This window comes from Aulonocara stuartgranti, assembly GCF_965226115.1.
Source record: "Aulonocara stuartgranti genome assembly, chromosome: 7".
Lineage (NCBI taxonomy): Eukaryota > Metazoa > Chordata > Actinopteri > Cichliformes > Cichlidae > Aulonocara > Aulonocara stuartgranti.
This window is the reverse complement of record NC_138945.1, coordinates 44,229,631-44,253,589: the sequence shown is the minus strand read 5'-3', so window position 1 is coordinate 44,253,589 and position 23,959 is coordinate 44,229,631. Positions and strand designations below refer to the sequence as shown.

The 23,959-nt window shown below is 40.6% G+C and overlaps 1 protein-coding gene across 1 annotated transcript; it reads right to left on the bottom strand.

The window, feature by feature from the left end:
* hyal4 (hyaluronidase 4) lies at window positions 1-23,173 on the bottom strand. The gene is made up of 8 exons (XM_082538076.1): window positions 23,094-23,173; window positions 16,320-17,309; window positions 8,889-8,978; window positions 7,840-8,334; window positions 4,074-4,084; window positions 2,492-3,416; window positions 1,921-2,010; window positions 1-1,174 (listed from the first exon to the last, which is right to left on the bottom strand). The coding sequence occupies exons 2-8, from the start codon at window positions 17,274-17,276 to the stop codon at window positions 845-847; spliced, it is 2,898 nt and encodes a 965-aa protein (XP_082394202.1). The 5' UTR covers window positions 17,277-17,309; window positions 23,094-23,173; the 3' UTR covers window positions 1-844.
* Between the last annotated feature and the right edge of the window lie 786 nt (window positions 23,174-23,959).

Below are 23,959 nucleotides of genomic sequence, written 5' to 3'. Positions count from 1 at the left end.
ACACTCGTGTTTATTTCATTCATCAAATCATTCTGATTTACAAGCACATGAATAAGATGCTATAGAAGAATGATGTCACTGTTCTGAGGACATGAATATTTGCATGTATTTGTATTGTTGTTGCTCTGCTCATGTCATTTATTAAGGAAACGTCTCCATTTTTTTTGTATTATTTATTATTATTTGTTGATTCATACACTCAGCGGCCACTTCATTAGGTACATCTGTTAAACCACCCCATACTGTTAATGTGTCATCAGCCAATTAGGCCAGCAACTGAATTTAGGTGTGTAGCATGGTCAAGATGACCTGCTGAAGTTCAAACAAAGCATCAGAAGGGGCACTTTTTCTATTCTAACTGATCACTCAAAGCAATTTTAACTACAGACCCCAATTATACACTGATGGATGAATCTGGGCCAGATTCAAAGTTCAAACCTATATGACTGGCCTATTTAAATTCATAAAAAAAAATATGACTGACAGTCCTGCTCAGATGTTTACAACACAGGTAATGTTTAAAAAATGTCTTTCCAAATAGAGTCTTTGTAATGTAACAGACAGACGCTTCATCTACTCAACTTTAGATTAAGGTATATTTTTCAAAATTCAGTTTAGTTGAGCTGAGTTTAGTTTAATTAAGGCCCATTTACTTTTAAATAGTTAAAACTGAAGTTTAAAGTATAGCTTGTCTTAACAATTATTATTATTGTTGTTGATGTTGTTGTTATTAGTATTAATAGCACTATGTTTTGAGGGAATCATTTACTTACATTCCTTTCTGTTTTTGGAAAATAGATGAATGATAGATAATCACATGAACGAATTCTACTTTCCTCACACATTAAATCCAAATGAGTTTCATGGTGGTTGGGTGTACTAGTTTGGGAGAACAGTTCCGCCCTGCGTAGCACTGACAGGTAAAGTTTTCAGCCCAGGCACTGAGGTCAGCAGCAGAAGGGAGGCCAATAGCCACATACTTCCTATCAGCTCGTATGATGTGGAAATGGGTGGGGTTTAGGTGCAGGTAGTGGCGAGAGTTGTTGCTCTTCCGGACACAGCGGCCCTTCCCCTGACACAAGACTTCGCTGCAGAGCTTGGCGGCTGCAGTCACATTAGCAATGTAAGGGTTCAATGTGGATCTCAGGTACTTGGACAGAGCATCACAGGACTCCTGCAAAGACAGGAGTTTATATGAGAGGTTCAGGTGTTCAAAAAGTATGTACAAAAAAAATCTTAGAACTTCAAGATGAATGTCAGCTAAAATATTTTATTGGGGTAATTAAAGTCCAAATAAAACATATTGCTTAATGGATGTTTGTGTCCAAAGGAGGAACGTCAACTGGACTGAGAACACGGATAGTGGCAGTAAGACCATCTAAATGGTCTGTTTTATTCTTAATTAGAATTTGCATTCAGTTGTGCCACTTTAAATTGGTTGTAAGACAATAAGATATTGTGATTGTGTGAACATCAAATGACAAGAAAAAGATATACCAAATCAAAAAGCGGCTGCAGCAAATGAAGCTGCAATACCTCTTTCACATGTCTGGTAAACACAGATAAACAGTCACAACTGTTAGTTCCTCTTAAGAGAGGAAACAAAGGCATGTTAATTATTTGTTGATGCAAGGCTGGCCAGTTGTGTTCCTGTTTTCAGACCTGTGAAGAGTTACTAATATAGAGTTTTTATGGCTAAAGACAAATGCAGAAACTTCGGGTGGCTCGTGTGATACTTGAAGTCTTTTCTCTTCTCATGAAACAAACAAACACTGGATTTGCAATGTTGAGAAGGAATCACATTGCTCAGCTGGTAGATTTTTAATGCTGACGTGTCAATATTGTGTTGAGTTAGAATATCCCTTAATGATAGGAGATCTGATCAAAACATCCAGTAAATATCAGTAAGCTGTGAATTACCTTGTTGTTGTAGTCTCTGGCACCTCCCCATATTATGACCCCAGAAGCTCCAAGTGCTGCAGACTCTCCGATCGTGCTGATTAGATCTCTCTGAAAGAGCAGGAACGAAACTTTTTTTTTTAAATAAAAAGGCTCAAAGTAATTTAATGCCCTATCCTCGAGGCCCCCAAAACACCCCCCAGCTTCTCTCTCATTCACATCTTTTAGAATCCAGTATAGAAAACCTATAGATAAACCTTGGTAGAGTTGATATAAGGTACTACAAACTGTTCAAAGTGAATGAACTCCAAACCTTTATCACATTAGAGTTCTAAATTGAGGCCTTCATTCTCCTTTCAGAGCAGTATTAATTGATGTTTTTATGTCATTTTCAAAAGTTTTTAAAACATAAATCTTCATTTGTTGAGTTGTTTTTCTGTTGTGTTCTTGTGAATGCTTTTTGCTCTTACGTGAGAAATTTAATAACTATTTAGGTTCAAATGACAAAACCCTCATGTGATGGGCTGTTTATTGTAATCATAAAGATGAAGTGAATGATGTGCATAAATGTGATTTTAACACAAACACTCACCCTGGTCTGAAACTTTTTGGTCTGATCCCGGTACAGTGGCCTGCAATAGACATAGACTGGCATAACGTAAGGACGTTTAGGCAATGCTGCCACCCTCAGAGCCTCAAGAACACGGTTACGAACAAAGAGCGCAGCCCGGGGAGAGTTCCTCAGATTCTGGTGAAGGTAGACTGATGGGAAGAGAGCTGTGCTGCGTTCCCACAACCAAAGCATCTGGTTGTTCTGCTTGTGGGTCTTGTGGGAGCACTCTCCCGTGTAGCCAAGCTTGTTCCATCCATAGTTGTAGCAATCAGGAAACAGGTAGAAGCCCCATCGGCGGTTTGGACGCTCACCAGTACCAAGGCTAATGGTTTTTTCCATGAAGTGACGTCCAGCCCGCTGGAACTGTTTCTTTGCCAGTTTAAGAATTTGCTCTAATGATAAAAACGGGAGCATCTGCAGGGTACGACTGATGGACAATTTCTGATAAATGCGTTTTGAACCCCAGTTCTGGTCCCACAGGGGGCGCCAGGATTCCCAGTCAATGACAGCCAGCCCAGGAGAAGAATCCTGGGAGATGTAGTGATTTATTTGTTTTTGGGCTCTGGCCAGGTGCTCTGTCAGGTTGCCATTTTGGGGGACCCCACCGCTGTAGAGCTTATGCTTGACAGAATCAGCTCTAGGGTAATGACCAAGGCGGTCCTCATAGAAGATGGTGAGAAACTGGCCTGGCACAGCTGCGGGTGTCGTCACTGACTGGAAGGCTGCAGTGTCCAACGGGATGTGAAGACGTTTACAGTGCTCGACTGGCGCGTTCCATATAGCCTCAAAGGAATGGTTATTGATGAGCGGTGGCTCAGTTGGAGGTAGGGCAAGGGCTAAGGTGATAGATCCAATTACACAGAAGCCAACAGAGGAGAAGAAGGATGGGGCCATGGTAATAGGTCTGGACAAGCAGGGCAGACAGTGGATAAAAGTCAGCAAACATCAACATAAATCACAGCTATTTTTGACAAACTCTGTTTTCTCTTTAAAATAACCAAACTCCGTCTTCTTAAGATGGGCTAAAAGTGGGAACTTTTGATCACATTTGAAGTTATTTGAAATATGACTCTCGGTGAAAGATGACTTCATAATTTTTACATCTCAAACAATTAATGGAGAAAACAGTTATTAGATGCTCTATTAGATCATCAGTGGATACAAAATAGTTCTGAAAGAGCTCCACTTGAAGCTGCAAATGTTAAATACTACTTTTATAATATGAATATAACAGGACACAAAGCTGTTTCTGCAGTTAGAATGTAAGATACTTCCTCCATTATTATTTTATGTGTGTGTGAAAGAGAAATACGACATAGCTCTGCTACATGCATGCTCTGTGCTCAGAGCTTAAAATGTCAGCAGTGGCCCCAATTTATGTAAATGATCATTATCAGCAAAACAGGGAAAATTAGAAAATTTTAGGTGCTAGAACGTACACATAAGTGCTTGGAATGATGAACCAAATCTCGGAGTTCACCCAGTGGCTGAACAATCTGCTCTATTCACCTACAGTAGTGTAAGGACACTCCCTGCGTGTTCAGAGTTCAAGTTCACTTGCCTAATCATCATCTGTAGGGGAAAATTTATGAAAACAGACTAATTGTAGTCCCTAACAATTTCATATGTTCATGCCATAAACTTTTATTTCATTATATATTTAAAAAATATTCATATTTATGACTAATTCTAAACAGCATATCATTTTAAAAATGATATTGTGTAGGAGAACTGAACATGTTATCAAGTCATGACTCGAAATGCCATTAATACACATTCTAAAAAATATTTTAAAAAATATGATTTATTTAATTTTAGTGTGACTTACTGATCTCTAACCAGGAACAACAACAAAATAGATTTGGCCTTTTGGACTGAGTCCTTTGCAGTTCTTCTTTTTCCTCTTGATCAATAACCATTTATACTGACAAAATTAACTTTTTGTTTGTGGATGATACTATTTGTAAGCAGCAAAATAGTCATTTACAGTGGATTTGGAATGATAAAAGTGCTAAATAATGATATAAAATAAAGATATTTGTAAAACCTTCCTTCATATTTGGTGTTCAGATAGAGCCCTTGTGAATGTGAATACATATGTTAACTACATTCTGTTTTTGATGTCCTTTTTGCTCATCCTGGTAAATCAATATAAAATTAAAAATGACTCAAGGATTTCGCAGTATATCTGTAAACAAATTGTCCACATTTTAAAAAGATCAAATCTTTTTAATAATATCCTTTATCTTACAAGGTTATCTCACTATTCTTTTCAAATCAGTCAACATTTTTTGGATATAATAGTGTTTTAGCTCCTACCTGTTGCTGTCTTCAGTGGCTTGTCATAATACTTCAGTGTTTCTCAAGTAATTTTTTTGCTGTTTCATATGTCAGAGGAAACAGTTTCTTCTCTCTGGTAGATCCTTATCTAATTAAAATACTAACTGGTGAGTGGTTTTAGGGTGTCAGGTTAGAATAAATGATGCAAAGAATTTGGAAACAGTTTTGGACAAATACAATCAACACTAAGATAATTTAGTGAAAAAGGTTTTTAAAAAGTTGCATATTTGCAAGATGAAAGTAAAACTCAGAGTGCATGAAAAACAGAATGGTAACGAAAGTTAAAAAATAAACAACACAAGTTAAAACAACAACAACAGCCTGGTTCATGTATAATATTTCTGGTTTGTACTGATTTATCACAAAAATGACACGATGATGGCAACATGTTTTTCATACTTTAGCTTTGTGTCAATTTCATTTGTAAATCAGGAGATTGTAGTGCATATAGTATTTTAGTTACTTAAGGTCTTCAGAGTTTTGACAACATAAATTAATCTTATTTTAACAGAAAAAGTTATTTAAAGTCAAAACTTTTCTGTATAAAAACATATTTGCATACTTATTATTACTTATTACTAAATATTCCGAAACATTTTCTTCGTTCTTTAGAGTTTGTCTCTTAAAAAAAAAAAAAAAAAAAAGATTGGATCCAAAGATTGGATCTAGCTGGGACTTGATGTTTGAGTTAAAAGGGCCTCTGAGCAGAAAATATTCTTGCCAGGGCAGTCATCTCACACCAGTGACTCATCATTATCATTAGTTCAGCCTTCTGTTCCTTTTTCTCACTAACTGGGTCTGAGGTTTAATGACTGACTGTAGAAAAGGTAGTCAACGTTTTTCAAGACACAGTTTTTTCATTGTTTGAAAACCTAATATAAAGACAAAGATAAATAATGTCAACGGAACGTGAATCTGCCCCATCAGATTCATATCCAATCTGATCTGGATCAGTAGATGATCCAGTTGGCTGCAACTCAACTCACTAAGCGGAAGATGTTTCTTTGTTACTTCCCCTGAACTCATCACTTTATGTAATAATGGCAGGAAAAGGAAGAAACACACTGTAGCTTTGGAAAGTGTTTATTAGCAGTGCATTTACAGTCAGGTAACATTTTTCATGTGTTGCATACTCCTTGTTACATATGTAGTTTACAATCTTAAGATTTAATAAAGAATACAGTGACTACAGGAAATTTACAATTGCTACACAAAGTCTGAAGTAAAAGCCTAAAAACACTAACCTAAAGGCAGGCTTGAGCCGTCCATGTGACGTGCTTCATTGTTGCTTAATGTTAAATACTAAAATTTATTGGAGTACCCCTTCTACCCCTGTTTTCTTCTGTCTCTTTGACTACATAAGCAACATAGGCTGCCTTTTCATCAGCTATTTAAACTGCAACAAACTGCCAACTTCTCCAAAGGTAATGTTTCAGGTTAGTGTCATTACTCAATACTGTTTGTTCACTCTGAATGTAAAGCAAACTTTAGGGGATTGATTTCATTTAGAAAAAGTAACAACATTAAATTTTATTATCTAATGACTTTGAGCCAATGACTTGAGAGCCACCATCTACCGGAACCAAATTCCTTGTATGTGTCTGCACATATACTTGGCCAATAAACATGATTCTGATTCTGATTCTTTAAACTGTTTTTGTTAGGAACAAGGATACCGAATTAGAAGATTTTCTTACATTGTGTTATGATTGGTAAAATCAATAAATTCCTAATACATTAATGAAAGTTAGACCATCTACAGTTTTATTACTGAACAAACAGTATTTGCTGATGGAGGCTGGTTCTAAAATGATAAATGGTGAATAGATATGACAACTTTGTTTTGTCAACTTTGGCATCGTAGTTATAAGTATGCTTTATACTTGGAATTATCCAAAGAAAAGCACTTTGGGACACAGAGAGAGAGAGAGACTGAATAAAGAGTTTCACGAGAACCTGAGGTATCAAAAAACTGGTAAACTTTGGTAAAAAGGTGAAATTAAAGGACCTCAGTTTCCAGAGGCTGTGTCTGTCAGATATAGTTTGTGCCATCTCCTGCATCCAGTTGAGTGCTTCCTTGCACTTGCAGTTGTACATTCAGAGACAGTAGCCATTTACCAGTCACACTGAGATGAAGTAGAATCAAATACAAAATCCAGAGATCAATAATATAAAAAGTCTTTCTGTTCTTCAGGGTAACAAACCCAACAGAATGTATTCTGAAGTTAAAAGCAGCTATATGCTGCATCCTAACAGGCTCCAAAACGGTTTGTGACATCTCCTGGAAAGACTACAAGTAATAAGTAACAATACAAAAATATAAATTTGTACATATACCGCAAAGTATAGTAACAGTTCATTCAAGGTATTGGAAATAAAGGATGTCTTTAAAAATGCATCAAGTCTTTGTAATTGTGCTCCTATATATGTATGTGCAGTATTGTATTTTGAGCAGCCTTTGGTTTTTGTGGACAAAGCAAAACGGAGGATCATCATGCGACAAGCCAGCTCTGCCTTTTTTCATGAACTATAAGGCATTTCACATGATTTCTCTGCAATATGAGTTACAGTGAATAAATTCAAGCATGTATATTGGCTGTGCAATTCCATTTTTCCTTCTGTTTCAATGGGTACACTGCTGATTTAGGCCACAAATAATGTTTAGTCCGAATAAATGAATAATTGACTGACAGGCAATCATTTTCTGATTGGGTAAAATGTTTTCATGAGACATGTTTTCTGCATGTATTGTATTTCAGGTGGTATTTTGCAATTGTTTATAGCACATTTATCAAACAGCATCAGCAAGACGTTCCTATTACTGCAATTAGCTTTATGGTGCATAAAGTCAAGTTTATGTCAGTATCCTTGGATAAAATAAAAAATACATTTTGAATTAGAACATTATATTTACTGCAGTGTTGACATGTCACATCTACCCGCAGCTAAATTGAAACTAACTTTCTCTTTTGAAGCCATCTTCAAACATATATCTTTACTAATAATAAATTCAACAGGAGCAACAAAGTTAAGTGATGGCTGACGCAAGTTGGCGCTGCTGCACTCTCTCCTGCCTCCTGCTGTTCATCCTGTTCATCCTCCCACTCTGTCCTCTTCTTGTCGTGATCTTCGTACTCTTCCTCTTCCTCCCATGGCCCTTTATCTTCTCTCACTTTGTTGATGCTGTCGCAGTTCTCACCATTGTGGCCCTCATAGCAGTGGCAGCGGAACCTCTCCATTAGTAGCTGCTGTTCATGCGGTGAATGCCAGCCATTCACAGTAAAGTCCCCATCCTCAGAGGGATGGATGCGGTAACTGTCAGCACTTAGGTGGAGGTAATGCCGGGCGTGGGGGTCCCGGCGGATGCAGCGGCCATTACTCTGGCACAGGAATTCACTGCAGATTTCTGCGGCCCGTGTCACATTGGTGATGTACAGACCCAAGCGGTGGCTTAGGAAGGACTTGACGTGGGTGCAGCTGTGCTGTGGAAACAAGGTGAAATTCGTAATAGCTTATATGATACTACAGCCAAAATTTTGAGTTTAGTGGCTTCACATCAAGTTCTGCTTTAAACCCAATGATGAACCAGACTCACTATGACAAAGATTCGCCAGTGCCTAAATATAACCTTAAAATGAAAATGTATAGGTTGGAATGGAGTGGCATCCTCACAGATTCTGATTCCTCATGGATGATGAAAGAAACTTTCAATTTCAGCAGAGGTTGAAATAATTATTTCCCCCCACTGTAAAGCAACTTGAAGAGACTCTTATTGTCAACTGGCTGGAACAATATAAATAAAACTGAACTAAAATGAACTGAATTCCTAAAGATGTGTTAGGAGTTCAGCTTTATGTATAACATCGCTGCACATTAAAAATATTAATCACAAACGTCAGAAGAGCATATGCATGCACAGTCACCTCTTGTGATTTTGTTAGATGTTCATAAATAAATCTCCATATGCACCAGCATATATGATGAAAACATACTATAAATAATTTTACTTTGTTAATGTAGGGCAAAGACCACCTACCCTGGATGAGGTCAAATTTAAATCTCCCCAGATGACAAATCCTGCAGTTCCCAGTGCAGCACTCTCCCCTATGGTGTGGATCAAATCGTCCTACAGGAAAAATACAGGTAAACCATCACATCACATCACACATGTCTGTCACCATCACTACCACGCCACCATTTAAGGCAGGGATCTCAAATTATTGATGGCGAAGTGATGATGAAGTAGCTGAAGAAAATAAAAATAAATAAAAGAACAATAAAATAATACAAAGGTCAACATATTTGAACATTGAATTTTTTTTTTTTTTTTTAAATTTATTTTGGCCTGTCCCGTTTGGCTCTTTTGCCATCAGAATTGTTGTCTAAAGGCAAAGAAAGATGCCCAACGGATTTACTTTACCAAATTGACCATCCCAGCCTTGCCGTAATGGTCCATTTGATTCACCTTTTATTGTTTATTTTATTTTCACTTACTGAATACGGGACAGACTTGACTGGGGGAAAGAAGGGGAGAAAGAAAGAGGGAAAGAGAAACAGCTGAGAAGAGGGACGGGGGAGAAGGGCAAAAGACAAAAACCAACAGAACGGGCAGAGAAAAAAAAATGCATATATCAATCACCTGGATCACCTGCTGAGAAAGAAAAAAGAAAACAAGCAGAAGAGAACAAGAGTAATAGAATAAACAACATCACAATGATATATGGGAATATGACAGTAAATACTAAATATTAAACATTATTGTGCAGCACATAAGATCAACAGAACACAGTGTGCTTTGAGGTAGGAGCCAAAAAGGGTGTAGTTTGTGGGTGTGATCACCCGTGTGTACACCTGTGAGCATGGACGCGCTTGTTTTTAAAAGGTTCCTTCATGTAATGATCTGCTAGAGGGTGTGGGGGGGCCACAGCCCCGTCCTCCAGGGCGTGAAGCAGGTGTGGAGGAGATCAAAACTCCAGACATCCAGAGGCCCCCAGAACACAAGAGACCAAGGAAGACCAACAGAGGGGCAGCCGCGCCACTGTCCCAGAAAGAGCTGAGGAGAGTCCCAGATGAGGGCTCACTCAGCAGCCGCGGAGCAGAAGCCAGGGGGAGTTGCAGTGACGCGCCCGTGAGCTCCGCCGGCAGCCAGCTGCGCCTGAGTGACCGAGCCCCAGGCCGAGAGGCCCGGGGCACCCCACCTCCGAAGTGGCCCGAGCGAGCCCCAGGCTCCAGGCCCCGATAAGCGGCCGCCAAGGAGTGAGCCGGTGTGTACCTGGACGCCCATCCCCGGACACAAAGAACCACCAACGCACCGATGTCTGAGGGGGTCCGCCACTGGCAGGGGAAGTGGTGGTAGGGGGAGATAGGCCTCCAAACCTTGGAGGGCCTGAGATGTCCCCAGAGAGGTGGCGCCTGACACCCAACCTGACATATAGACACAGACATACAGGCACACACAGATACAAACATCCATTCCCACCCTCATGCTCTCATATGCACTTACTCCACACTCAACCAACGTGGAGACAGACATAAAGAGACGTTGTACACACGATCACACTCCCCAAGCGTACTCTACGAACCGGGTCTAGGTGCCCCCGCCCCTGGAGGGGGGAACTGCACCCAGACCCAGGTGGTGTTTCCCTTTTCCCTGCGGTGGGGAGAGGCAGACCGCCCCGACTCCACAGCAGCAGGAAGGCCCCACACTCCAGACCGCAGTCGGACGGCCAACTCCTCCTCCTAGCCCCCCTGCTCCAGCAGGTCGCAGAGAATGGGGGTGAGAGAAGACTCCAAACCTCCCTCCACCCGCTCATTGTAATGTTGATGCATGTGTGTTCTAAGGTGCAATTAAAACCCAGGAGGGCTTGGAGCTACCTGCCAGAGAGCAGCAGGTAAGCGCATGGTCCCTCCTGCTAGCCCTCAATGTCTACGTGTATTTAAAATTGAGAGGTGGGCAACGATGCCAGGGGTGGGGTGTACACCCTGATGGTACTTTGGACTCCGTGTATCGTGCCCACCCCCAAGATCCTATATGTATGTGTAATGAGAGTGTGAGTAATGTGAATGTCTAAGTTGTGGGATAAAATTGAGGCAGAGGCAGCCAGAAGGGGACAGGGGGGGGGGGGGGGGGGGTAGCCTCCTCTGCACCCTGGTGACATACCCCCACTCCAAGGCCCTGCATGTGTGGGTGGTTGTGGTGGAGCGGGAAGAGGGAGGCAGCTGGAGATGGGGAGGGAAGGAAGGGAGGGGCAAGTGACCCCTCCCTGGGGCCAGCTCCCCCGCTGACCCCAGTAGGCACCCCCATACTCCGCGACCCGCCAGGGAAAGGGGGCCCAGGCCCATCCAGACCGGGCCCAGTGCAGCAGCGCCGCCCGGCCCCACAGAGCCCGGGACAGTCCACCCAACCCCACCACAGAGAAAACTGCACCCACCCCACCATCCACTCATCTTCCAGACTACATAAGACAATAAACACCCAGGCTGAGATCTTCCTCCACCTCTCCTGTATCTCCCCCTCCTGCAGAGAGTTCCTGAGGAGAGGAAAGCTCCTGCAAGATGTGACAATCTCCCCCACCAGTTGAAGAGCCCCCCAGGTGGCTCGACGCACCGGCGGCACCCTGCTCCAGGGCTGGGCCCCCATGCACCCACCCGCCCACAACCCCGGCAACACACCAACCAGGACCCAAGCCCCCGAGGCCCGGTCCGGGTCCCAGCCCAGAGACGGAGCGCCCCCAGAACCTCACGCCCATCCCGGACCCACCCAGGGGCAGCCAGGCTACCAGGTCAGTAACCCACGTCCGTCAGCACAGACCCTCCCCTAGCCCCGCTGCACGCAGCCGCGAGGAAACAGTCACCTGAGAGCCAACAGAGCCCCTAACCGGACATGACCGCTACCCCGGGTTGAGCCCCCCAAGGAAGATGCCTCCGGGGAACCCCCCGACGCCCTGAGCCTGTCCCTACCCCCACACCAATCACAACAGTGAAGGCGGGACCAAACTATGACCCCCCACCCCCACTAGGTGATGGAGCTGATCAAAGGAGCCCAGAGCAATTGATCTGATGTGGTGGCAGAGGCTGTATCAAGACTAATGTAATCTAATAGATAATTTCTATATTGGTTAGAATTAAGATTATTTTTATTTTTCCAGTTCATGAGGACTGTTTTCTTGGCTATGCATAGGGCAGTGAAAACCATATGGGTGATATTCTTTTCTGAAGTGACATTATCTAAGCTGCCCAACAAACACACTAAGGGGGAAGTTGGAATGTTACATTTCAGACACTTCGATAAGTCTTCACATATCTCGCGCCAAAACTTCTGAACTGGTGGACAGAACATTGAATTTTTAATACTGCTTGGACCACACTGCAGTGTGGTCCAAGTGTTACAGTGTTAGTAACAGTGTTTGTCAGTGTTACAGTGAGAAACTGGTTATGTTGTGCAAAGCTCCACAAGATCATACTTCAAAGAAATTCTTTAAATAGCCTTCTTCTTTTCAAAGACATCAGCAGTTAACCTGCCGAATCAACAGATCATCCTCAAACATTTGGTTTTCCCTGAACCTCCAGTAGATGGCAGTAGGGAGCAGACTCAGAGTATAGCCTGACTGTTTAAGCACATTGTTACCGAAAATGATGTTTACTGCATACAAAAATTAATAATTATATGACAATTAATTTGAAGGGGTGGGTTGCAAGTTTAACTATTACTAATATGCAATCATATTAAGAATTACAGAAAACAATATTTGCTTTTTGACTTTTTCTTTGGAACATCAGGATTGGTGATTTAAATCTTTAAATTGAGGCCAAATGATGATTGTTTGCCAGTCATTTGAACACACAAAATTACAACATTTTCCACTATAAAATGCAGAACTGATCCCTTTGTCACATTGTCCCACATTGTGTTTGTGTGTCTGTTAGTACTCTGATGATTCCTTGTACTTTGATTCCTTGTTCCTATCCCGTTAGGGTTTTATTTATATATTTTTTATTAAAGCTGCTTTTGTAAGTTGACCTCATTTCCAGAGTCTTGCATTTGGGTCTATATTTGAAGCTTGGTAATGCACTAAAATTGACTGAGAAGATTAAAGTTTCTCCAGGATCTTTAATCCTGTCTTCTGTGAAGTATATCACAAAGGCTGCCATTCATATTTTAACACAAGTTTAACATATTTTATTCCAGCCCTACTGATTTTGATGAATGTGTTGTCTCTATTGATGCTGAAAAAGCCTTTGATCGAGTTGAGTTTGAGTGTCTCTTCTTCCACAGATTTTGTTCTGGAGCAAATTTTATGGTTTGTTTTTTTGAGTGGCACAGAAGTGTAATAACTTGCTTCAAGGACCTTGTCATAGCCTGGAAACTGGCATCATTTAAACAACTTGCTAATACAATCTACCACCATCACACTTTTTAAGATGCTTGCAAGCCAGGCACTTTATTTGTTTCCAGATTTCAGGCTCAAGTCCTCTACCGAGGCCAACCATACAACTTTATCCAACCAACAGAGGGCTGATCTCCCTGCTTTACAGTAAAATGTTAAACTTGACACATACCTCAAAATGTTATGGGAAGAAGATTTAGACTTAGGCCTCTGTACTCACAACTTGACATCATTATGTGCCCGCCACTGTTAATCCAGTTCAAAGTGGTGCATGGAGCCCACTTCTCAATATCCAGATTATCTTCTATCTATCCTGAAATCACTGCATATTGTGATAGATGACAAACTGCTGAAGCTTCACTGATCCATGTCTGTGGCTCTATATTTTTCTACCACTAGTAAAATCCTGCTTTTTTTCTAGTCAAACGTTTTAGAGACCAGTATGGAACAGGACTGCACAGGTGCCAGTACTGTTACATATACAGTATAAGGAGCCTTAAGTCAATGTGGAGGCTGAAACATATTTTCCTTTGCGGCTACCGCTGCTGTACTTTTTATCCCTTCCAACCTTTATCCTCTTACTCATTCTGACTTAACTAAGGTTTTGCTTATGTGTGCCAACCACCTTTTGCATGCATCCTAAAATGCAGTTCAAATAGGAAAGAATATGTTCTGCTTAGAGGTTTCGATTCACATTTATTCATAAGACTGAAAATCAGAAAATTCAGACATTGCCTAAAGTTCTTGTTGTATGGTTTTGGAATTTTAAAAACCAAAAAGGCTATTACATTTTAAATTATCTTTTGAAAATGCATGTTGTATTTAATTAATCCACAATTTTTTAATGGATTTTTGATCAGAAGGAAGGAAACAGCACAATTGTCTTTTATTGTCTAAGGAATGCAATGGTTTTGATGTCATACATTTAAGACATATAGTGAAAGTGGCCAAGAAAAGGAAGGTACTAATTTAAATTCTGATGTTATGTCATACTCCGCTGAGCTTATTGAATTTGAGCATGAACCTCCTTTAATTTCTCAGGAATTTTGCAGAGGTTTGTGATGAAACTTAGCACACGTATTGTGTGGGTATCCAAAAAGAGGAACTCATTGAGTATTTCATGTCAACTATCAAAGAAGATTTTTTAAATGCATTTTTGATATATCATCATGTTTAACTGACTTTGTTCAGAATTGAACCAGCAGTTAAACATGGTTCGGGCATCTGACAAGGATGCCCCCTGGGCGCCTCCTGGGTGAGGTGTTCTGGGCATGTCCCACTGGGAGGAGGCCCCGGGGCAGACCCAGGACACGCTGGAGAGATCATATCTCTCGGCTGGCCTGGGAACGCCTTGGTGTTCCCCCGGATAAGCTGGAGGAGGTGGCTGGGGAGAGGGAGGTCTGGGCTTCTCTGCTTGGGCTGCTGCCCCCGCAACCCGGCCCCGGATAAGTGGAAGAAAATGGATGGATGGATGGATGGATGGATGGATGGATGGATGGATGGATGGAAGTTCAGAATTGTCATTTATGTTTAAAATAATTTTACAGTCCAATAAATCTGGCAAGATTTGAATGACTTTCCCATAGAAGTTAATCATGAATGAGGAATTGCATTACCAGTCAAATTCAGAAGACAAATGAAAGAACAACAAAAAAATATTCTATTGGTTCTATTTTGTCTTAGTTTGCCCAAGATAACATGCAACAAGGCCGACCTACCACCCCTAAGCTGCCACAGGGTGAGATGGGATTCATCCTGGACAGGTCGCCAGTTTGCAACAAGACTAATGTAGAGACGCAGACGACAATTAATTAAGCTATTAACCTAACCCCACTAACTGCATGTCTTTAAACTGTGGCAGGAAGCTGGAGTACCCAGAGAGAGCCCACACAAGTATGGGTAGAACATGCAAGCTCACACAGAAAGGCTCTAGCCAGAAGGACTAAAACCCAGAACCTTCTTCCTGTGAAACAACAGTGCTAACCACTGTGTGTTATGGTATGTCATAGTGCTTTAAATAATAATTTAAAAATCAATAAAAAAAATGTAAATGAAATATTGGGGAAAAAAATAAATTGTAGGTTGGATTTTTTTGTTTTTGTTTTGTTTTTAGGTCTGCTTCAAAATTCAGATAAAACTGAGGCTATTGTACTCAGCCCTGAAAATCTTTGTGTCTATGGCATGGTACGGCTGGCATTACCTTCTCCGCGGTAATGGAGTGGTTTCTGACCATGATATCTCCTTCAATGCACATAAAACACAAATTTAAAACTACTCTATAATTAGAAACATGTCTCATTGTGATGCTGAAAAACTAATTCTTGCATTTATTACTTATAGGCTGGACTACCGCAGTTGATTATTATCATATTTTCCTAAATGCTCTCTGAAAAGCCTTCAGTTGATCCAGAAAACTGCAATAAGAGTAGTGGCAGCGACTATTTGAAAGAGCATATTTCACCACATACTACTATATCTGTCCAATGGAGCATGTTGCTCTAGCCATACTTGTGGTTCTTAGGGTAGATCCTTCAGCTTTCAGGCCTTTCTTCTGTGGAACCAGATCCCAGTTTGGAATCAAGGATTATTGTAGGGTCTATCTTACAGTACAACGTATTTTGAGTTGACTGTTGTTATGATTTGGTGCTTTGTAAATAAAACTGAACTGAATTGACTTGAATTGGAGCAGGTAACCCTGAACCCTCCCTTAGTTATGCTGCAACAGGCATAGGCTGCGGGTGATCTCTTTATTTAATTATTAGTTACTATAATCTCTGTATCTCTTCCACAGTGTGTCTTTTGTCTCACTTCCCCTCACCTCAACTGAAGGTTTCGTTTTGACAAAAGGGATTTTTCCTTCCCACTGTCGGCAAGAGCTTGCTCATGGGGGTCATCTGATTATTGGGGTATTATCTTACACTGTTAAGGAACCGTTGTTGTGATTTTGTGCCATAAAAATAAAATTGAATTAAAAGTATCCCTGTGAAAGGAAAACGAACTACTTTGTTGCATAATGGAAATTTTATCCAGAACACACAGTAGAAAAAAATATATAATATTTTGGTAAACTTTGCTCTTACTGTAGTGAGAAAGTTGAGGGCCTCATCTCGGTAGCCCAGCCTCAGGTACACATAGGTGGGAAGGTCATACTCCTTTGAGGTCAGTGAGGCGACTCGGAGCGACTCTCTGATCCTGTGCTGGGTGAAGTGCAGGTTGCTGATGCTGTTGCTGTGATGCTTCCTGATTGTGACAGAGGGATAGAGGGCCATGCTGCTGTTCCATAGCCACACCAGCTCGTCATTCCTCAGCCTCTCCAGCAGGGGGCAGAAGCCTGTATAGTTCTGATCATGCAGGTTGTAATTGTGGCAATCAGGGTAGAGGTAAAAACCCCAGAGGGCACTGGGCCGGAGCTGTCTCCCCAGCTGAATGGTTTTTAGCATGAACATCTTGGCACTTTTCTCAAACCTCCGCCGTGCCAGTTCTTCCACTTGTGCTGCAGTCACGTTGATGTATGCTTTCTTGGTTAGCTCCTTTGATTTGCGTCTATAGATGTCCTTTTTGTGCCAATTACGACTCCACTGAGGTCGCCAGAACTCCCAGTCAATAACAGCCAGGCCACGAAAGTCCTCTGCAGGTATGAAGTAGTTGATGTCCTGGTGGGCTTTGAACAGATGTCGGTCCAGGCTGCAGTTTTGAGGTAGGCCACCAAAGACGGCTTTGCCATGTGGGGTGTAGTGAGGGTAGTAGCCCAGCCGGTTGGCATAGAAAATTGTGACGTTCTGGCCTGTCCAATCAGCACGTGGGCTTCCCTGGATGTGGAATAGGTGGTTAACGTTGGTGGTTATGTTGTACCTGAAGGTGCACAAGTCCAGTGGAGCATTCCAGGCAGCAATGAAAGGTTTTCGGCCAATCAGAGGCAGTTTGGCAGGTTTCTGACCAAAAGCTGAATGAAATAGCAAAATCAGCCAGGAGCAGGTGAGCGCAACAGGTACAGCATGGTGGGAGGAGGATTCCCCAAGTACTGGCACAACAGGCATTCTGGGATTCAGAAGGTGCAGCTGTCAGTCATCCTGACAAAGGGAAAAGTGACAGGGAAAAAGAAAAACAAATGAAAAACAAAACTCAGACATTTTTTTCATCTGTAAGACTTTTTTTTAAAATTATTATTTATCTATTGTTTCACCTTTGTAACCTGCATGAAATTTGTTGTATCATCTGTCTAATGAAAGTTACAATAACAAAATAGTAAAGGTAAGGATGGCTACAAAACAAAGCAACGCAGAGCAGGATAGTAAGATTTTCTCTGGGGATTTTTCATATATTTCACGTGGCACCACTTTGGGTCCTGACCTCAGAGTTAAGAGACTGTTTTCACATATAATGCAGCATTTCACAAAACTGACAGAGACTTTTTTATGTATAAAATGTTGCAGTACATCTGGTAAGCTCTCCTAAATTTCATTTGCCCTGACTGTTTTTATATTGTTTGGCAATTTTATTGAAGTCACATTTGATGAGCTCAACAGTTCTTCTGAATTAACAATGGTCTGGTTTAACTGTTTATTTCATCTTTCAACACAATAGAGGATCGTCAAAGCTTCAACATCTGACTTTATGAGTGTGCGTGTACATGGAAATTTGCCGTGTTCAAGTCTTGATAATATGTTGCATTCACTCAGTTTTGACATTCTACATTATTTACTCTTGGCCTTTTACTCTTTCCAAAATACATAAATGATTAAAAGGATTTGCATGGTATGAGTCAGAGGTCACATAGACTAAGTCAGTTGACACCAAGGTACATGGACTTCTGCTAGACAGAGCACGGCTTTTCTGTGCACATGTATTCTCCCCTTACCATAACTGAAGCCTCAAGCTGTAATGACAGGTCTTCCTTCCAAATGTCTCAGCAAGTTTCAGTGTTTGCTGCATCCCAACTTTTTCAAGCAAACATCCAGTCACAGAGCAGAGACAACAATCAGATGTCTGAAACCTGGATGTTCAAAAAAATTTCATTTGAATTTCTTTATTAACGAAAATGCAATTTATTTATATGCTATTTATTTATTGATTACCCTTTTAGTCATCTAGTGTGTGAGCAGCTTACTGGCTGAATGTTTAGTAAAGTACTAATGGCAGACAAGAGGTGATCTTATTTGCTGAATATGGTTTGAATTTTGAACTAGTTATAATTGTAAAATATTTTATGCTAAAAAATATTTGAAAAGCATTCTGGCTAGAACAGGCCAACATCAGCCTGGCAAAGGCTCCAATCTGGCCCTTTGGATAGCTTTTGAAAATGTGGAGGAGGGCATATCTTTTGGACTTTTAACTGTTTTTAAAAAAATAAATTTTACTGTTTGTCCTGCTGATAAAGACCCTCCCCACAGCCATTCATACTGCAGCAATAAAGTCAAATCAAAGTGGGTTGTATGTGGCCCCCCAATATATGATAACCTTGATAGCCCCAGTCTAGAAGTTTGGATGTTAAATTGTTTACTTTTTCACATAACATTTTCTTTTACAGAATGATATGTGATAAAGTAATGGTGTACATATGACATACGTTTGTTACAGAGACCGTTTTGTGACCATTTTGTGAATTCCTGTTATTAAAGCTCAAGGTGAGCATTTCGCATCACCAGCTTATTTACACCATGGTAGCAGTGGTAACTGAGAAGCTTGGCTACAAGGTTAACAGTGCAAAGGAGCAGTACCCTTCATGGAGGAGGCTAGAAACCAGGCTGAAGGTAGCAAGGCGTGAAGTTATCTAACTAAGTTATCTAAAGGGATGGCTAAAATGTTCAAGCAAGGTGCCCATAGCTGAGGTCTTAAAAACCGCCAAGGAAAGACTCACAGCCTTGGCCAGCCACCTGAAGAGGTATACCAGAGAGACAAACGCCAGGAAAATAAACAAACTGAGCCATCCAAGGTGTACTCTCAGTGGCAGAGGAACAGTATAACAACCAAGGCTGGAGAAGGAACAGTACTGGATGGGCATTTGGGAGAAGGAGTAACAGAGAGTTTGCATCCTTTCCAAAGTTTCATGTGTTCCTTCCTATGCTGAAAATACAACCTGAGGCTGTAACGAGTCCTGTGTAATTAATATAAATCTTCTATTTTATCTTCTCACTGGTGTTCTTGAGATATAATGATACAGCTTTTTATATTTTGTTCTCTTATATGGAAAGGTTTTTTTTCTCCCTCACTTTCAGTTTTGCTCAACACACAATATGAGAATCAAATTACTTTCCTTTATTTTTGCAGTCAGTTTCTCTCTGTATTCATTTGACTGCACTTACTGTTAGCAATTTAGTTTTTAAAGTTCACTATACTGTAGAATTACAGTAAATGCATGGATGATTTGATCAGAGGAATGTTAGTGATTATTCTCTTTGTTAGTTTTTGTTTTGAGCAAAAAGGTTGAGCTGATTCAACTCGGTTTTATTTGACTTATATAGCACCAAATCACAACAATTAGCTTCAGGTGCTTTATATTGTAAGGTAAAGACACTACCATATTAAGAACAAACAGAGACAACTCTGACATCATGTGATCCCTTATGAGCAGTGGAAATGAAAAAACTCCCTTTTAACAGGGGTTTCTTTTGTTTGTGTTGTTTCAATGAATGGGACGAGAACAAATTCATCAACTAACACAAGCAAGCTTGATTGACAGTCTAAGTTCACCATTGATGGTGAGCTGAACTAAGCTTTCATATTCTCCACTAAGTGGTCCTTATCACGATAAATGATGAAGGAGAAGCCACCGATTAAACATGCTGGAATTTATATTCAAAGTCTGGCTTTATGTCAAAATAAATTATTTATCCAGAGTAGCTCCGAACCACAACCCGGTCTGGCATTGATTAAGATAAGAGTTTGTTGGTGTCTGTGGTCCTTGTGGACTGGCTCCACTCATTCAACAAATATTGTACAAGAAGGTATAAGAATGTCTAATTTTCAGTGATTGTAGGAAAATTTGGGTGAATATGACCTACAGTTGCCAGTGTCTGAAATTTTGGGTTTATGGGAGGAATGTTGACATAAAGTGGTATAATTTGCAGTAACTTTTTGTAAGTTCATATACAGTTTTGGAAGAATGGCAATTATTATTTTTGGTGAGTCATCTAGGTTTTGCTGTACAGCCTCCACAACCCTTGTGACCTCAAAGAAGCTAATTTCACACCTCTGTAGTGGACCTCAGAAGTAAATGCTACTCCCTGTGCGAGGTGTTTCTAAAAGAGGACAATGTTCTGAAAACAGAAATGTGAGGAGAGGGAGACTCATTTCCTGCTTTTGATGCTTGGGAACTGAGCCAAGTTCCCTGTGGGCAGGGCAGAGCAAAGAGTCGAAATAAAAGATATTCTGACATACACGTCTGTCACATAAATATGTCTCGGCGCCAACTAAACATCGCCAAGTCACATTACTGTTCTTCAGTCAGATTCAGAAAGCTTTTAACATTGCAGGCTTTCTATTCGTTGGTTATGTCTGATTAAGAAGCAGACCTGATTTTAAATCCAACTTCCGAACTAATAAAATGGCCTCAATAAAACAGTTGAATAAAGAAAAAAATAAACATCCTTACTAAATTAACCTACATGTGTATGTAGAAGTAGAATGGGAGACAGATCCTTCAGCTTTCAGGCCCCTCTGCTGTGGGAGCAGTTCCCAGTTGGACTTGAGAGACAGACACCCTCTCTACTTTTAGGATTATGCTTTAAACTTTCCTTTTTTGACAATGCATATAGTTAGGACTGGATTAGCTGCCTCTGAATTCTCCATTAGTTATGTTGCAATAACCCATAGGCCATTTGGGTTAGGATTGGGCACAGGGTTTCCCATGATGGACCAAGTGATTCTTCTTCAGTCACCTCTTTTCACTCACCATGTGCTTATACACCACTTTTTATTCAGTCATTAGTGTTTCATCTGGCTGTCTCCCACAGCAGGTTTTTTGCCTTGTTTTCCTCCCCTCGCTGCTTACCACTGGCAGCAGATGGCCACCTTTCCCTGAACCCGGTTCTGCCAGAAAACTGAGAGAGCTTTTCTTTTGCACTGTCACCAAGTGCTTTTTCATAGGGGGTCATCTGATTGCTGGGGTTAACCTTACAATATATAAAACCTTGAAGCAACTGTTGTTGTGATTTGGCACTATTTGAACGAATTGAATTTAGTTCACTTAATGGATAAAAGGTCTAGGATGTCAACTGGTTTTAGGTGTAATCAAACAAACCTTTAGGACAAAAGGGTTCAAAGAAATGAAATGACAGTGAAATGAACGGCATTAACAATTCTGATCAACCATTTATAGAATCTGACAGAAAAGACACGTCATTCCAACCCAGAACAAGCCTGATGCGCAAGACTCAGGCTCATGACGGGAATCGTCTTCTTAAAAGCTATTGAAATATTTGCTACAGTATAGCGTCTTGCAGTTTATCATCTTTATACAGTGTACTGTGTACAAACGTGAGAGTTGTGTAACAGGTAACAAAGAGCTTTGTTTTAAGTCTACCCAACTGATTTTGTATTGTATTTTCTCTGGAACTACCAAAGTTGAAATTTGTACCCCCAGAGTCTATGGCTCATTGTAAAGAATTCTGGTTTAGGCCATTTCTGCTTTTGCTTCATTTTCCAGACCTGGAAGCTACTTTCATCTTTTATAAACAGTCTAATGGTAGCTACCATCCCATCAGGTGTCACCTGGGCCCTGTACTATTAAACCAGCTCAGCATGCCCAGGGTTTCTTTCTGTTATCTGGATTCACTTACTATGACAACAGCAATCAGGCAAGTGTTCACACAAATGTGATTATCAACTTAGGTGAAACCAGTTTCCCCTGTGTGGTAACATGAAATGTATGGCAAATGCGCGACCAGTCATATTAATGGTTAAGCGCTGCAGAGTGGAAATATTTGAAGAGGTTAACATAATACTAACTCAAAGCAAGCGCAGCAGTGTAAATGTATTTGACAGGAAAATCACTGCACAACAATTTCTGTTAAAAGCTGCAAGAACGTATCAAATCAAAGCACTTTAGGTGCTTTGATCAATAAGACTGGAAAAGAACTGCTGTGTTAAAAACATTTAGCCTGTTTGAGACCAGGAAAGGAAGCCGACACAAATGCCAACTGTGTAAGCTTCCAGACCTATCAATATCACAATTATATGATTATATTATGAGAGAATTTGAATGGATTATAATCAAATATTCAGTAAATTAATGTTTAAAAGAAATTTTTAGTTTTCATTCTTTCAGTTGCATGTCAGAAAGAATAACTATAAAAACAGGAGTCGATAGTAGGTTTAATCTATGCTCAAATTTGAAATAAGGTCAGCAATTACAGTATAGGTGTATGGTATAGGTGAGTATCCAGCTGCTTTTAGTAACAACACTTGAAAACTGTGCTCTCTCTTGTTGTCAGGTATTCTTGCTGTGACACTTTATGAGTCAAAGCATCCTTAAAATGGGATTTTGTTACTGCCTCTGTTACAGCTGATGCACAGCTTGTGCCTGTTGGGTAAAATCTCCACTCAGATGCTTAAGAAATTTGCTGCCGTGCATCTGATTTCTCAATGGGGAAAAACTCCTCACTTTGAGGGTTATTTTTTAACATTGAGCCAACATTCCTTGGATGATTGGGCACTCCTATCCTCCTCCTCCCCTTCCTGCATCACCCAGAGCATTCACCAAGGGTGGCTGCTTCCCTCAGGGTTTAAAAATACTTTTATCTTCCTCTTTGTGCAGCAAAACAAAAGGTCCCAGAAAGGCATGATCTTTCAGCCTGATAAAATAAAAGTTTTTAACAGTTATCTGGTGAAAACATGCTAAGGGTGTAAGAGCTCACCTATAGATGCTCGGGTCTCTTCTTCAGGGTTCAAAGCAGGAGTCATGGTGGCTGTCTGTGCTGCATGCTTGCATTCATTCCTTCTTGCAGTCTGAAATACAAGCCAGCCATCTGCACTTATATACAGCACAGAGAGGAGACGAGAGGGAGGAGAAAGTGTGACTACCACAACACAGTGATTAGAGAGCAGAGAGGGAAGGAGGGAGGAGGGAAGAGAGGCACAGAAACAAAGGAGAGAGAGTGAGGGTTTAAATTCGTTAGCTTGTAGAGCTCATCAGATGTCTGATCCTCCCTGGAAAAAAAAAGTCAATTCATCCACATCAGTCAGTCTAGAACACACATGTAAACAAAAATGTCATCAACTGTCTGTGAGAAAGTCTGACCAGATCTAATCTCACTTTTTTGCATATGAACTTTACATTCAATTAAAATAAATAAAATAAGTTGTCCCTTGCATTTTTTACTCGAATATATTAGTCTATACGTAGTATTAACATCATATAAAGATGGATACAGCTTCTGGGTGTGAAAAATGAAACCACGTTTGCACTGTCTTAAACCTACATTATTTTTAATGGCATTTGTGTTATATTGTACAACAGTGTGCCGCCTACTTCATGTCTCAGCGTAACGGCCTTTGTTGAACTAAAGGCTCCTTCTTGCCCTGCTGGAGCTAGAACACCAGAATCATGTTTCTCCTAAATGGGTTCACCAAAAAACAGATGCCTTGTTATAAATGAGCTGAGACTAATTTGGTTCAGTTACCAGAAGGTTGCTGAATCAATCCAAGCTCCTGCTGTACATGTGTATGTATCCTCAGGCTGAGTGTGTGTGTGTACCAAAAACAAATAATCAGTTACAAATAA